Source organism: Mus pahari, chromosome 12 (assembly GCF_900095145.1).
Source record: "Mus pahari chromosome 12, PAHARI_EIJ_v1.1, whole genome shotgun sequence".
Classification (NCBI taxonomy): Eukaryota; Metazoa; Chordata; class Mammalia; order Rodentia; family Muridae; genus Mus; species Mus pahari.
The window spans coordinates 39,061,381-39,078,612 of record NC_034601.1 but is presented as its reverse complement, the minus strand read 5'-3'; the positions used below and the strand labels follow the sequence as shown (position 1 = coordinate 39,078,612).

The 17,232-nt window shown below is 44.1% G+C and overlaps 1 protein-coding gene across 3 annotated transcripts in view; it reads left to right on the top strand.

The window, feature by feature from the left end:
• Window positions 1–411: 411 nt before the first annotated feature.
• Window positions 412–17,232, top strand: part of Sidt1 (SID1 transmembrane family member 1) — a 91,696-nt gene continuing 74,875 nt past the window's right edge. For 2 of the 3 annotated variants that reach the window (XM_029544607.1, XM_029544606.1), the window contains exon 1: window positions 424–1,306. In XM_029544607.1, coding sequence (XP_029400467.1) covers window positions 1,085–1,306 — 222 coding nt within the window. In that variant the 5' untranslated portion in view covers window positions 424–1,084. Of the gene's footprint in view, window positions 1,307–17,232 lie in introns of all 3 variants that reach the window. The other variant, XM_021208858.1, reaches the window with a different exon arrangement.

Sequence of the window (17,232 nt, the reverse complement as noted above, 5' to 3'; positions counted from 1 at the left end):
AAGCCCCCAAAACAAAACAAACAAACAAAAAACGCAAACCCTCAGGCTTAGCAGGTGGGGTGGCTCTTCATTGTAGTCACAATTCTTGGAAGACTGAGGAAGATTCTGAGCTCAAGGTCGGTCTGGCTTATGTAGGAAGACCCTACCTCAATAAACTAAAATTCAATTAAAATGAACAACAACAAAAGCAATGAAGAATCCTGAAAATTCTTCGAGACTCTGAAAGAAAACATTGCTGAGTTAAAGGGCACAAAAGGCTGGGGTGGAAAGAAATGGTATCTGTCTAAATCTGGTCCCTCAAACTTCCGGAAGCAGTCTTCAAGCCGAGCTGGGGACTGTTCTCTTGACCGTATCTATATTTTGTAACTGTACATATTTACATACTTGCACATATGGTAAGGCAGCGATGACGTGAGTCTCTCTTTGGAGAGCAAGAGTAATAAGGAACTAAGCCAGGTGTCTGAGAAGGGCTTCTGTTCCAGCAGGGCGAATAGCCGGAGAGCGGAGAGCGACATTTCACACCTGCGAGAGTCTTGCTGGAAGCCACTGTAAAAATCGAATTGGTGCATCCTCTTGAGAGGTGCGCTCTCTTTTGCTTTCTATTCGCCTGCCTGCAGCTAGAGTGCACGTTCGTTTGACGTGCACCTGATTTCCTCCTTGATGGCTGGTCACACCGATTCTTCCAGACTGGCGGCTACCTCTCTGAGGGGTTGGTCGTTGGTGATTTGAGGTTGAGAGGGAAAAGATCAGTGAAAATTCTTTCTGGGTGAGTGGAAGATTTTCAGCGATGAGAAAGGAAAGACTTAAAAGTCGAAGGGGAAAGCAGCCCTCCCTGGTCCCCACGCCTCCTGTTGCCCCTACTCCACACGCGTGACCTCCTTTGGAGACCCCAGGTGGCACATCAGTATTTGAGCTGCTCGCTCCTCTCCAGCGCGCTGCAGGCGTTGGGCTGGCCACACACCACCCAGCTGCTGAAGCCGGCACCCAGCGCCACAGGCAGCTTGGAAGGACCATCTCCGTGCTCGCTCCCTCCTCGGACTGCTTGTGTTTCGAGGGACCCCCGGGGCGAGGCGAGGCGCCCACCATGCTCGACTGCCCGCGCCTGGCGCTGCTCTGCGCGCTGCCCTGGCTCCTGCGGGCGGCGGTCCCTGGCCACCAGGCAGAGCCCCTCGCGCAATCGGCAGAGCTGCGCCGCGATCCGCGCGACCCCGCCAGGGGAGCCGATTTCGATCGCGTCTACAGCGGGGTGGTGAGCCTCAGCACCGAGAACATCTACTCCTTCAACCACACCAGCCATCCTGGCCAGGTAAGACGCTCTCTCCCTCGGCTGACCCCCAACTTCCGAGATCGCCGAGCCCCCTAGGTACCTCTGGCTGCGCTGGGAATTGACCTCGGGAGACTTCAGGGACTAGCAAACCCTCTCCCTGCCTCTCTCCTGTAAGGCAATCGCTGCCTTGCCCCAGCCTTGGCAGCAGCTTTGGGCACCGCTCCGCTTCACCTCGTGCCCACCCCGGCCTGGTCGCTGCCATTTCTGGGCTTTGCAGAGGCGCAGGGACCCGCATCCTCTGCGGATCCTGGCTCAGGCTGGGCCTTTCTCCGGGAAGTCTGGACCGCTACGTTCGTGGTAGGAAGGAGGTGGGCGGGGGGGAAGGGGGGGACAAACCTGTTCCTAATCTCCTTTTGGACCCTACTATTTCATGGCACTCCAGGAAGCAGAGGTGCTCAGAAATGGAAAGCACGTTGAGCAAGGCTCTGCTATCAGATCACACCGTGTGCTTGTTTTTCAAAGAGCCGAGTCAAAGATGTTGTAACTGCGATGCTCAGGTGATCTGCCCAGGCTCTGATTATAAATAAGGGTGGAAATGTGTGTGAAAGTTCTGTAGACAAGAGTTGGGGTGAGACAAGCAGGGAGAATTATTTTAGCAACCATGCCTCTGACTTATCTGATTATATAATGTAAGACAGTACATATCATTCACATTTTCCTTCAAATAAGTTAGCCTTTAAGAGGGGTGGCTCTCCAGTGTACCTGCTTCTGTCTACACTCCCACATGCATCCCCCACTGCCGTGCACCTTGGGGCTTTTCAGAACCAGGTGATTAGAACTCCTCTATACCTTTCCATCCCTGACTCTCTCATTCAGGGTCACAGTTGAGAAACTTCCTTCATTAAGCATGTCATTACTCTTTAGTGCCTTTCTGCTGTGTGAACTAAGAAAGTGCCCCAAGTTCTCCATCTCCCAGCTTGCATCAAATCCTATGGCGTTGTCTCCATGGCAACACAGTCCTTGCCGGGCCAGACCTCCTGTAACCTGAGGTAGTGCCCTGGAACAGCAGAGTTGCTGGATGCAAAGCCCTTCTATCACATACAGGAGAGAGAGGGCAGTTTTTATTTTCATATCCTACACAAGGGACTCCTGACTGCCCTGTGTGGGATGCCCACTAGCTGGCCGATATATTGCATGTAAGATAGATTCCTACCCCTGTGGTTTCCTGGAACTAGATGAAAGTCTTGAAACCCCAGCTTCGTCCAAAATCAAATAGCATGTGCGGGGTGGGGGGTAGGGGGAATCATCACAGGCGTTGAGTGCTTCTTACAGTCCTGCTGCGAGACAAATGCGTCGCTTTACTTGTTTAGTTTTCTTTCTTTCTCTCTTCTTTCCTTTAAGGTTTATTTTGTTTTTATTTTATCTGTATGTATGAATGCCTGCATGTATGAATGTGTACCACATGCTTGTGCGATGCCCACAGAGGCCAGAAGAGGGCGCTAGAATTCCCAAGAACTGGGGTTATCCGGCAATTTAAGCTGCTACCTGTGTGGTGGGAACTAAGTGGAGATCCTCTGAAAGAGCCCCGTGTGCTCTTAATGTCTGACCCCTCCCCAAGCTTGCTTGCTGAGACACTTTTATTATTTAGACCAAGCTGGTCTCTTCCTCAGTGCTGAGATGACAGGCGTGTGCAATCCCTTCTGGAGGACTAATGGCTGGTTTGTTTGTTTTGTTTTTGTTTGTTATTGTTGCTGGGTTGGTTGGTTGGTTGGTTTGGTTTGGTTTGGTTTGGCTTGGCTTGGCTTGGCTTCTGCCTTTCCCCCTTAGAACTGTGAAAATCCCTCTACTGAACACAGGCGGGCTCTCCTGCTTGACTTTCCTTTGGACACTTGAGACATCGAGGGATTCACAGCTATATACATGTCCTCTGCAAACTGAATGAGAAAACGAGAAAAAGCCTGAAGAATAGTTAAGATGAAGTTAAATAAAGCAAATACATCTTGGAAAAACACTTCCTTTTGTCCTTTCTGTTTTGCATGCATGTACATTAAAGTGCTTTTTGCTCATGAAACAATGGTGATTGTTTCAAAACCAGCTATACATACATTGTACAATAAAAGTCAACAGCAGGGGCTGAAGACGTGGTTCAGTGGTTAAGAGAACTAACTGCTTTTCGAGAGGTACTGAGTTCAATTCCCAGCAACCACACGGTGGCTCACAACCATCTGTAATGGGATCTGATGCCCTCTTCTGGTATGTCTGAAGAGAGTTACTTAAAAAAAAAAGTTAACATTAAGCAATGCTTCAGATTTTCACTAATATGTTACTAGTCCTAAAAAAAAAAAAAAAAAAAAAAAAANAAAAAAAAAAAAAAAAAAAAAAAAAAAAGTTGATAAGCATGGGCCTGACAGATTTAAAATATTTGAATGCCAATGTGCATTAATATATACCAGGGCATGTGTGTGTGTGTGTGTGTGTGTGTGTGTGTTTGTGTGTGTGTTTCTGAGACAGCATTTTAATAATTGTATTAGAGAAAAGAACCTTTGACCCTTTTAGTCTGAGAGATTAAACCCTCCCTGCTTCTTCCAGTCGCATCATTGTTGATTTCTCCAGACCAGCATTCTGTCCGATCAAACTATTACTCTGGGTTCCCACCCATGGCCACCTCCCTTCTTGGTATGTTTTGCTTGAATAGCTCCCCCTTCTAATGCCATGAACACAGTCTGCAGCAGAATTTTACTGACGGTTTGAAATAGCAAGTGGGATTACTGCACCGCACAAGACAAGTGGTGAGCTATACCAGAAATCTGCAACGCTGTACTAACTAGCAGGGCCCCATGGAGGGCAGGAAGGATTTTGAGAGAGTTGCTCTTTCTTTCCAACTGTGATCTGACCAACTTCTTGGTCACCACCTCTCCCCACAGTCCCAAATACTGGCCTCCACAAAATTTCATATTGCCCCACAGTAAACACTGTTGAACGTCCATTTCCAACTCCAAACTGACTAAGGCTAAATAGAGCTCTGTGGTGTCTGGAGGAGGAGCCTGGCGAATGGTTTTCCCCTAACCTGAGCAGTGTGTTGGTTAAGCAAGGCCCCCTCTAGTTTGGGGTCATTTCCCACTATCCCTCTGCAGTCAAGATCTTGGTTTGGAAAAAAGTGTCCAGTTTTTGTTTTTGAAGTTTTTAATCTTTTGTTCTTTTGTTCTTTTTTTTTCAATCCATTCTTGTTTGTTGTTGTCGTTGTTTTCTTCTTTATCTTGAAGGAGAAAATTTGTATTAAATTTGGGCTTTGGGGAGGGGGGAGGGGCAAGAGCTTTTGCCCTGGGCCTTTTAATCAGCCACTGCCTCTCCTTTACCCAATGGAATGGTCTCACCCAGCAACATACAGTAGCTCAGCTCAGCACCAGGAAGCATCTGATATGCCTTGAGGCAGGGACTCGTGTAAATATAAAGTTGACATTAAAAAAAAAAAAATCACTGAAAGGTTGGACTGACCAGTTTAAAGACAAATAGTGGGAACAGTGGTCAAAGGTTCAGGTTCAGCAAGGCAGGATTCATTTCATTTCCCTAAGGAGGAAGTGGCCCAAAGCTCCCTTGTCTGGGAGCTAGTTACACTGAGCAAACAGGGTCCAAAACCACAGGGCTCAGTCAACCAACAGGAAATCACCTTGCACAAAAGTGACTAGAGAAATAGTGACTGGGACAAGGACACACACACAAGTCTACAAGGGAAGGAGAACACTCAGGTGGAGATTGGGGGACACTAATCTACGTGCCTACTGGGGCGGGTTCACCATCAGAAACCCTTACAAAAAACTGTAACTGCTGCCCTGCAGGCCTTCATCTTCCAGCTTCTTTGATGGGGGCAGGGCTCTAGAAGCCCACATTGGCCATAGCATTGAGATCTTTTTCAAAACATCCATTTTGTTTCCTAAACTGAAGCATCTTTTTGTTATCTGTCCCTGAAAGGGGCATACAAAGTAATATGTTTCATGGTGCTGCTTTACAAACTTAACTTCCTTTGGGTTGGTCCTTCTCCCTTCCCCATCCCCCATGTCCTGGCTGAACCCTAACCCCTCCCCCAGACTCTTTAGTCTGCCTTTCCTACTTCTGTGTGGTGTATTCTGTTACCCCACCTTCCTTACAATCTCTTTTTCTCTTTATGGTCACAGTCAAAAGAATGAGCCATGGTGAACAATCTCTGAGAGAACCGTGAGAGATTCCAGGAAAAAAAGTGTTGTTCACCCCGGGGCATTCTATTGATGGTGTCTGATAGACATAAGTACACATATAAAAACTAAAGTCTGGACACGTATATGGAAAGATATTGCAGCTTTTGTCTTTCTAGGCCTGAGTGACTTTATTTACTGTAATAGTTTCCAGCTCCACCCATTTTCCTGCAAGTTTCATAATTTCATTTTTCCTTACCTCTGAATAAAATTTCATTGTGTATATGTGTTACATGTTCACTAGTGATTGTTCTGTTGATGAACGTCTAGTCTGATTCCATTTCCTTATTGTTAGCAGAGAATCTGTGACCGTGGATGTGCACGAATCTCTGCCTACAACATAGAGTTCTTTGGATGTATTCCTGGGAGCAGTATAATTGGGCCCCATGATAGCTCTATTTGGATTTTTTGAGAAGTCTCCACACTGCTCTCCGTAATGGCTGCCCAGTGTATAGTCACAGCAACAGTGAATAAGGGTTCCTCTCCCCTACTCTTTCCAGCCTTCTTGCTTTTCTGTTCTTAGCAATAACCATTCTGACCCGAGTGACATGGAGTCTCAACCTCTGTTTAGAATTGCATTTCTCTGATGGTTACAGACATTAAATAATTTATTGACCATTTTTGTTTCTTCTTTTGAGAAGTGTCTATTGGTTCATAGCCCATTTATTGACTGGCAGGGGTCATTTTGTGTTTAAAATTTAAAACTCTTTGTAAGTTCTCCATTCTAACACATCCCCTTCCGCAAGCTCAAGTATAGATGGCAAATGTTTCCTTCTATTCCGTGGCTTCCTGTTATTCTTCTGATAGTTTCCTTTGCTGTAGAAAACCTTTTTAACTTAATGCAACGTGGTTTGTTGATTCTTAGCATTATTTGCTGTTACTGGAGTCCCGTTTAAAAAGTTTTTGCTTATGCCTATATCTGGAAGTGTTTTCTGTATATTTTCCATGAGCAGTTTCAGGGTTCAATTTTTGGTGAGTAGTGTGAACATAATTTCATTCTTCTGCAGATAGATAGATAATCCAGATCTTGCTAACATTATTTGTCGACCAGGCTGTCATTTTTTTTTTCAATGTATGTTTTTAATACCTTTTGTAATATTAGTGATGTGTGGTTCATGTCTGGGCTTTCTCCTATGTTCTCTTTGTTTGAGTACTATGCTGTTTTTGGTCACTATGGCTCTGGAGTATAATTTGAGGTCAGATATTCTGATTTGGGTAAGATAGTTAATTTCCACAAAGTTACTTCTGCCATTGTAGGAGTACAAACTTATGCCCAGTGTTTTCGTCGATTTATTTTTTTCAGTTTCTTACTTTCTTGGATAGGAAGAATTTAGAAATGCTTTATTTTTTAATCTAATTTTTAATTTTTTTTTTTGAAAAATTTATGTACAAGTATGTAATGTACATAATTGCCAACCCTCCCTTTATCCCTAGAACTACTTCCATGCATCCCTCACTCCCCCTCAAGTTCATTACTTCTTCTTTAATTATTATTGGTGTGTGTGTGTGTGTGTGTGTGTGTGTGTGTGTGTGTGTGTGTGTGTATGTAGGGCTCAACCATGGAGAAGTCTAATTCTCCTTTTCTCAGCAGTCATTACTTGTCTGTAGCTCTTCATCTAGAAGGAGGCCTTATGAGATTTCCTTTGTAGTACCAAGAAAGTGTTCATGAGCCCTGAAAGACCAGTCAAGAGCCAATCACACCAGGGTCTTTCTTTATTTGAGCTAGCGCAGGCTTAACTCACCGCTGCCCTGCAGGACAGCTCTGGTGGAGGAAATGCCTTAAATATTTATCAAGACAAGGTTTTACAGAAAGCAGCAAGCCGATTGGTGTGCTACTGTGGTCTTTAGCATAATTGTCTGGTGCTGGAAGCCAAACCATAAACTTAATTTCTGATTTCTTCCTAATTGATGGTTGTTAGGCAGAGGGTGGGCTTATTGCGGGTTAACTTGGAAACTTATGCTAATCGCTGGATTTGTTGGGGGAGATTAACCTGGAGACACAGGTCTTAGAAACAGGTTTTGCTGGTGAGTAACTTGGAAACTGATGCTAGGTACTAGCCTGTTAGTTTGAGTTCAGACTTTGGTCGGGTTCTCTAAAATGGAGTTTAAACCCAAAATTTGGTCTCTTACCTCCATCCGTGTTTGTCATTGCACTGGCCTTATTCAGGTGACTATACTTTAAAGGTTTCATGAGTTCAGCTTCCTTGTCATATATATAGAAGACACCACCTCATGGGAGACATCATGATTCTTTGGCTCTTACAATCTTCCTGCCCCCTTTTCTCTGATTCCACCTGGCCCTTAGCTACAAGGTCTGTGTTGTAGATATATCAGTTAGTGTTGGGCATCTCATATAGTCAACTGTTTTGTGCATCTTGACCAGTTGTGGCTTTATGTAATGGCCTCCATCTGTTGGAAGAAGGAGCTTCTTTGATGAGGGGTGAGAACTACATTTATCTGCTGGTGTAAGGATAAATATTTCTAAGAAATGACACTGGTTTGGGAAAGTGGCAGTAGCAAGTTCTCCTCTAGGGTCCCCAACCCCATCAGACACAGGTAGTTGTCAGTATTTACTGCCTCAAGCATATTGATCTCCTATTGAGTGGCCCTGAAGTCCCATTAAATGCCATTGATTATTCCAAGGCTTACATACCACTGCTGTACCCTTGGGAACATCTTACCATGCTGGTCATTACTGTGGTTCATGGGCTTTACAGCTAGGTAGAACTATTGATTCCTCTCTACCCCAGCAGCTTGTCTAACACCTTCTAATGCCACAGAGTTATTCCATCTCAGGGAGATGGCTTCTAGGTCAGTTCCATCTGGATTCCTCCACATCATGCGTCCGAAGTATGCGCTGTCTTCAGCATTAGGGTCTTACCTTCAAATTCTGGGAGGCAACTGAGGACAATAGCAATAGGCTGTATTGTTTGGGGAGTGTCTTCAAGTTCCCTGGCCAAGAACATGAAGGGAGGTTTCCCATACCAGGCACTGGGGTTTTGTTAGATAGTCCCTCACTCTTGGGGTGGGGCATTATCAACTCAATAGCATAACTTTATTAAAACTACATACAGTGCATCCATGTGTGTGTGTGTGTGTGTGTGTGTGTGTGTGTGTGTGTGTGTAGAGGTCTTTCACCTTCTTATTTAGGTTTGTTCATAGATATTTTTAAAGCTGTTGCAAATGAGATTTTTTTCCCCTAATTTTTCTCTTCAAGTTTGTTATGCATATAGAAAAGCTACCATTTTATTGTTGTTGATGATTTTGTATCCTTCGACTTTACTGAAACTGTTCCAAAAGCTTCCTCTTTCTAAGTATAAAACCGCATTGCATATCTCTATGGTAAACAGAGATAATTTGACTTTTTCTTCTATTGTGCATCCTTCTCTTTGTCTTCCTCTTCTCTAGACTTCAAGTACTATGCTGAATAAGAGGGGGGACAGTGGCTACCTTTTTGTAGATCTATATTTTAAAGAAATTTTTCTTAGTTTTTTTCCAGTTTAGTATAACTTTGTCCATTAATCTTTTAGTGATATATATATATATATATATATATATAAAACACATGAACCTCACTCATACAGTCACACATACATGCATGCACATGCACACACACACACACACAAGTTTTAAAGAAAAACATTTTTAAAATCCTTAATGTAATTTGGCAATTTTTTTTTCCTTGTCATTATTCCCTAAACCATACAACATCACTTTTTAGTCAGCATTTGTTTCCCATTGTCTAGTGTGAGTAATGTGATTTAAAGAATGCATAGGATGCGCATAAGCTGTAGGAAAACACTGTGTGTGTGTTATATAAGGCACCCAAGCATCTGCAGAGTTGGTATCCCTGGCGGTCTCCGTAACAATCGCAAGGATGCTGACACATAATCACACCGCACCTGGAAAGGGACTTAGAACTGAGTTAAAACTTAGCTGCAGAGGTCTCAGTTCTCCCTTTCTTGTAAAGAGCCAGGACATGAGGGTTCACTGTGTACTGAGGCCATGAGACCTCTTTTATATCCTCCCACAGCTTCCTTCTGAACAGGACCATTGCCTGCTGGAGGGAGACATAGCTCATTAACACATTATCTGGATGAACAGGCCTGCAGCAGCACATACCCTGGCAGATCTGGTGTCTGGTTAAGGGCCTGTTTCCTAGCCTGCAGCATGGACAAAGGGTCAAGAGTGCTGAGTGGGGTGGGGTGGGGCAAGTCTCATGCAGAGCAAGGTCTCAAGGTGTTTTCTTATGAAGGCACCAATCTCATCCCCACGACCTGCTTTCTTCCCGAGGCCTAATTTCAGACATCATTTGAGAAGATTCGGATTCGCCCCGTGAAGAATGGGGGTGAGGTGTGAGACACAAGCATTCAGTCTGTGGAAACCATCTCCAACATTTCTCCCTTTCACTGTGACAATGACAGCAGTTGGTCATGAGGGTCCTTGAGCTCTGAGATTGCTTTGCATGCGGAGCTGATATTATGGGGGGCACAGCCTGATTAAGGCTGCACTGTGCAATGGACTCTCTAAGTCTGTGCTGTTATGAAGAGACACGGAGCTGGGGTGGCTAGTCTGAACTGATATACGAAGTACACACCAGATTTCAAAGGCCAGATAAAAACAATATCAAATGTTTCACTGATTTCTCTGTGTTTATTTAAATGGCACTATCCTTAGATATTTAAGATTGAGTTGTTTTTGTAAAATTTATTTTACCTATCGGATTTTACCTTTTCAACCTAGCTACTAGAGGATTTTTAAACAGGCATGTAGCTCATTTTATTTACTTATTTACTTATTAACTTATTTATTCACTTTACATCTCGATTGCAGCCCCTTCTCCTCCTTGTTTCCCCTTACACAGCCTCTCACACAGCCTATCACGTAGCTCCTACTCTACTTCTATTGGACATCACTGCACCATGAACTACTATGTTTTAGAGAAATCCTACATCCCACATACAGTTCGGTTGGAGGAAAGTGAGCCGTAAAGGGTCATGATAGGTAAGCAGAAAGAAGGGGAAAGGCGCTTTGGACGTGATTTTTTCTCTGGCAAAGATTCTTTATGGTGAGCTGTAGGCCGTAATGAGCAGTTTCTGTCTCACTGGCTGTTTGATGAGCTTAAGCTACCGCCTATAAAGAAAACAGGAGACAAATGCTTCGTTCTTCCCTTGCCAAATTCTAAACTAATGCATTGGTCCCCAGGCCCCTAGTGATGCACAGTTTCAGTTATTGATTTAAACATGCTTCATACACCTTAGGTCATTATTGCTTTTATTTTTATTTAAGGACAATAGCCCATTGGCAAGAGAAGGCCAACTTGAACTGGCTTTGAATTATTTTGACAGGTCTGTCTGTTTGTTGTTTTGACTTTTTTTAAAATATTAATTTATTTATTTTATGTCTATGAGCACACTGTAGCTGTCTTCAGACACACCAGAAGAGGGCATCAGGTCCCCTTACAGATGGTTGTGAACCACCGTGTGGTTGCTGGGAATTGAACCACATGGACCTCTGGAAGAGCAGTCAGTGCTCCTAACCGCTGAGCCATCTCTCCAGCCCCGTTGTTTTGATTTTTGAAAAGGGGGAGCCAAAAGTGACCTTGAACTACTGATTCTGCTGCCTCCACCTCCCAAGTGCTGGGATCACACACACACACACACACACACACACACACACACACACACACACGCACGCACGCGCGCGCGCGCGCGCGCGCGCGCCATGACACCTGAGTGACCTCTTGCTTTTAGAAAAGTTAATTCTGCTCTTAACCTGCTGTTGAGCACGCATTCAGGATAGCAAGAGCAGGAAACCCTCCTCAGAGGCCACAGTACAAGAACTAGAGTCCCTCATGGCCGATAAAATCTGACCCTTTGGGCGGGCAGATCTAAGGAATGCTGTCTATCTGGGGTCAATATCCTTACTTCCCATTCAGAGTTGCGAACCTGAGGTTTCAGCTGCCCTCATGGATGCTCTACTCCCCCTTCCTTTCAGGTCCCGAATTCTGCTTCTCAGCTAGATAAGCTTGGTCTCACAGTCACTCTCTCTCACAGTGAAAAAGCATCTGCCTTGAATAGTGACGCTAATACTACCGCAAACCACAAGGCTACCAGGAACAGTCTGACTTGTCCCTGTGGTTCCTAGTAAGCAAAGCAGACTGCATCATACCACCGAGCTGCTGTGCATAACGTTAACGTGGCCAGTTCTTCTGGTGAAGCAGTGCTATGAATGTGTTAGGCTCCTTTGTTTTATCGTATTTCTGAATTCGAAGAACTGATTGATTTTTGTCAGAATTTTCTTTGACCTGCAAAACACGCACCCGTGCAGGTCTACCCTTCGTCCCTGTCCTCTGCGCACAGCTCCCTCTCTCCTTCTCCACTGGGAGCCATGTATAAGCTTAGGACCCCTCATAAACATTTATTTCTGAATTAAACGTTTATTTTGAAAACTTCATACACAAGTACTATTTTTACAATATCTCCAATTCCTCCCATATCTTCCTACTCCTTTTCAATTTCTTGACTGACCTCTTCTTTTTTAATTATTACACACACACACACACACACACACACACACACACACATACACACACACACAAAACCTGTTGCATCCATTTGATGCTGGTCATGTGTATGTGTTAGGGATGACCACGTGGAGTAAGATAACCTAGCAGGGAGCTCTTCCCTGGAGCGTACCAATTTTCTCTTCCTCAGCAGCCACCAATTGCCCGTAGATCTTCATCCAGGGACAAGGCCTTGTCAGATTTTTCCCACTCGTGTTGGTGTGTCACCTGGTGTTATCATTGTGCTGGTTTTGAGATTTCAGTGGCCTTTAAAGAATTAAAAAAAAAAAAAAAAAAAAAAAAAAGAGGTTATCCCTGAGATAATAATCTTTGAGTCTCAGCCTCCAGATCAGTGATTGAGTCCCAAGTACAAATCCCTAGGGACCACGCAAGCGTGGTGCGCCTCGGTTTTGAATTTGCCATTAAAGGAACAAGCATTTTCCTTTCTCCCCATGAGAACCTGATGGCCAGACTAGTTCCACTAATCCGATCCAGGACAGCTGATGCGAGGATTCCCGAGCTAGTTCACATCCACAGTTTCACCCAGTCAAGCAACGGGCTATGTGGCCTTTAGAATCGTTGGTTTTGGTTTGGTCTTTCAAAATATAAATGTCTACTAGTGGTCTCTGAAATATGATAAACTTCACATTTTCTCTAGATTGTAAGGCACCTGCTGTGCTTTATGCATCTTTTAAATACTTCTCGGTGAAAATATTTTTTAGTCACACCTAAGTCAGGTCAGTCGATAACAAAGAAGTGATGAACGTTGGAGGAAAAATGGGGACCGGTGTCTTTCTCCCTTTCACTACATTAAAAAAAAAAAAAAAACAAAAAAAAAAAAACTCTTTGTTTTATAAAATCAAACGGATGCAAAGTTTACTGTTTTCTGACCCCCCCCCCAGTTTAGAAAGTCTTTCTACTGCTTAGAAGTGGTTTTGTTTCCAACTGCCCCCCTTCTCCCCCCTCACTGAGTGTGTGTGTGTGTGTGTGTGTGTGTGTGTGTGTGTACTTGCCACATGCACATGCACTGAATGAACTTAGTTTCCAGCTCCTTTGTTCTCTCTAGCTGTCCTGCTGAGCGGCACATCCATACCCTTGCTCTGCTGTGGGTTTGTTTGGGGTTATTCTTGGTGTTATTTTTACTGTTGTGATGGCCTCTTCTAACAGGACATTTTAAACATCTGAAACAATATGCAAAGATTTTCCGCTTCTTTCCCCCACTGTGGTCTCAGCTGGCTATGTACAGCATCTCCCCTGTCCTCCTTTGCAGTGAATTTTAGTCTAAAGACCTGAAGAGACATGCTGCTGGAAGATGCCAGCATTTCCATCTCCTTTTCAAAGAGAGCTGACCTCTCGATGTTGGTGTTACAGGTTGCCACGAAGTGCCCCAGACGCTGGCTGGCTCTTCTGTAGTTGTTTAACTCTGGAGCGAACAGAAGTTCCATGTCAGCGCAGCAGGAATGTGGTACAGATTGCTCCAAGGCATAGCTAATGAGTTATTTGAGTTAAGGTGTCTGCATAGGAAAATATCAAACATAATACAAGACTACCAGAACAGAAGATAGAATAAAAACCATCCATTTCAGGTTTATAAAAACATTTTTTAATCACTGTGATGGTTTGTATATGCTTGGCCTAAGGAGTGGCACTATTAAGAGGTGGGGCCTTGTTGGAGTAGGTGTGTCACTGTGGGCATAGACTTTAATACCCTCCACCTAGCTGCCTGGGAGTGAGTCTTCTAGTAGCCTTCAGATGAAGGTGTAGAACTCTCAGCTCCTTCTACACCATAACTGCCTGGAGGTTATGGTGTAGCCTGCCATGTTCTCACCTTGATGATACTGGGCTGAACCTCTGAACCTGTAAGCCAGCCCCAATTAAATGTTGTCCTTATAAGAGTTGCCTTGGACATGGTGTCTGTTCCTAACACTAAAACCCTAAGACAATCACCATTACGTTTTTCTTAGCTATTGTGAAAATAGAAAAATTTAAATCTTTCCTTAATGAATTAGTTGGTTATTTAAGTGTGTAGGTGAGGTACACATGGTTATAGTTTGCTTAAAAATTAGAGTCAGCAATAAGAACATCACAGTCTATTAAATCACCCATCTAAGATCTTTTTGGCTTAAATAAACTAGTTTCTAGACTGTATAAAACTCATTTATACAAAAGCAATAGGTTTATGTTTTAACAGAAAGTGTTTGAGCACTGGTGAGATGAAGGTAAAGGTTCTTTCGTCAAGCTTAAGAACCTGTGTTCAACTTCAGGGGCTCACATGGTAGAAACAAAAAAATCTGCTCCCAAAAGTCATCCTTTGGCTTCCATGAGCACACTCTGGCCTGTGCATGCCCTACCCCCAAATGATAGATAGATAGATAGATAGATAGATAGATAGATAGATAGATAGATAGATAGATAGATAAATGTGATTAGAAATGGAAAGGTATTTCATTTCTGGAGAAGTAGCCATTTTTATGCAGCAGACATGTTACACTTTAAATGCTAACAGCACATATATGTAAGCCTGGGACAAAAGCAGAAGGATGCTACAAGTTCAAAGCCTGCCTGGGCTACGTTTCATGTCCTAGGCCAACAAGGCCTACATAGCTGGACTCTGTCTCAAAAGCCCAGTGAAAGAACAAATCGTTAACAGAAAAACGAACACGAAGTTTTTGCTGAAGTAATCCCTTACTCTGAGTTTTTATTCATTCGATATATTTGAGTGATAACAGCAAAGAAACTGATTCTATTAGGAGGAAGGGCACGGCAATTCTGATCTTGTACAACATTGAATAGGACATTATTAACTGACTACTTAACTGTGTGAAGCTGGCTTGAAGGTAGCCTGTACTGCAAATGTGTCTGGAGAATGCTACAAGCAAGCTGTCTTTACTAATAAGAGAGCTACAGTCATTCACTTCCTTGCCCCAGTGGCCAGAATTGGGACATTTTCTTCCTCTTTAGATGACCAGCTAGTCCCCAAACCCCCCATTTTACAGAATTCTCTCTCTCTCTAGTTAGCCTCAAGGATGGTTAGAAGTGACAGGGTGTCCTATCCCGGGAGTTCGACCACAGCAAAGGGTGAGGATTGCCTATGGTTTGGAAATACTTCAAGTGTTTAGATAAAACACTTTATTTCTAAAACTGGTAGCAAATGAGATTATCCAGCATTATCAGGCAAATAAGAAGCCTTCTCTGGGCACTTGCAGTTAGTATCCTGGACCTGCAAAAAAAAAAAAAAAAAAAAAAAAAAATGGAAGTTGACCCTTCCCCCTGTCTGATAAACACACAAGTTCTTTCTACTTTGTTTCTTGCTGACGTCCACCCTTGGTTTCCACTATCCATGACTTGGATTAATGTGTTAGGTGATTGATAGCCCAGTACTGCTGCATGACTGTACTTGTTATCCACTGACTGTCCATCACTTACATCAATGTCCCCTCCCATCGGTCTTCCCAGTTCCACTGGCCTGAAGAAATGCTGGTGTCACACCTCACTGCTATGGTAGCATACAAAAGAAAAATTTTTTTAATCTCTTAAAAATCCCTTGTGTCTTGACCATTGTGTGAACAACTGTCCCCAAGCAAAGCAGCCTTAAGGCCTGAATCTTGTTCCCCTACCAGGTACAGCATCCCTCCTGAGAAGTCGTTCTTACCAAGCTTTTCATACCTGAGGCAGGGCCTGGGCTGCCTCAGACACAGCAGCGTTAACGTCATCCCTGTGGTGACTATGCATAGGATTGGTTAAAATCCCACCGGCCTCATTCAGTTTTGGAACTATCTTTTACATTCTTGGGCCACAGTGAAGGAAGATATAAAGACCTGTCTGCCTCCCTACCTGCCTCCCTTTCCTTGCTTCCTGTCTTTTCTTTTCTCCCACCAGCATCTGGGTAGCTTTGAACAAATTGATATAGAATGTCTGGGTGGACCTCACTTCCCTCAAATAGAGAGTGAGCACTGTGACACCCAGATGGTCACTTCCCTGGGTAGTGTCATCTATCAGATGGCAGCTGGTGGGAGGCAGTATATTTGCCCTGTAGGACACCAAGAGGAGAAGGCAGAGCCACTCTTTCTATGCCCTGGGTTCAGATGTCAGAAGAGCTCTGGGCCGTTCATCGGTCATTATTGACTACCTGTTACCCGCAGTGGAGAGGAGCTTACAAGCCCAAATGGCAGAGCAGAGGGACACCTCTCAGGCAGGATTGCCATTTCCTTTTATGGCTTGGCTTCTAGGAACAGCTCATTCATCTCATTGAAAAGAGCAGCTTATCCCTTGGGGCCTTCTTATTTCTTCCACTGTCAGATTCTCAATGTTCCCAATCCAGAGCTTTTGCCGCTAAGAACAACGCTGTGTAAGCCACGGCGTGTTAGTTCCATTATGCTATCAATAACCTAGATATGAAAATGTTTCTATAGACCTTCATCTTTCGGTTTATTATCAAAATGTTATATTAGAAGTTTCAATTCCAGCCTGCACAGGGAGGCTATTGAAGGGACGTGTCATTGTGGGTGGGTCGGGATTACTGAACAACATAGGCAAGCTGGCTGCTTGGGGGTGATCTTAGTTCATTCAGTAAATATTTGATTCCTTTCTGCGTGAGGCATTGTTTGGACAGCAGTGTAGATGTGGTTACTATCTTTGTAAAGATGGGTGGTTTATATGCAGTGTTAGTTAAGCAACCATTTAATTCACTTGGAAGTTTCTGGGGAAGGATAATGAAGAGACTTTGGGAAGAATGTTTTCCTAAAAGCCAGAAAAGTAGGGAGAGAGCAGAGCAAGGAAAGCATGTCCAAATAAAGGGAAGGCCGTTGTGGATGGAGGTAAGGGGTAAGGAGAGGAAGGGCGAGATGTGCAGTGGCAGAGCTGGAGGGAATGCATTTGTGTGGAGCCTGAGATGCACGAAGGGCTGTTACAGTTGGGGTGTGGTCTGTCTGTGAAGAAGGTTGGGGCGTTATCCTGAGAGCAGTGGGAAGGCTTTGGAAGGTTTCAGATGGCACTGTCCTGTTGCCACGCCACCTCTGGAGAACCACTCTCGGCTCTAAGGCTGCTTGGTAGCATCCTTGATCCCCAAGTGAAAGTGTGAGAAGGCAGAACTGACTAGCAGAAAGAAGAGTGTGTATGCACATGCCAAAAGAGCCTGGTGTGTGTGTGGCGGGGGGGGGGGATGTTTCCCC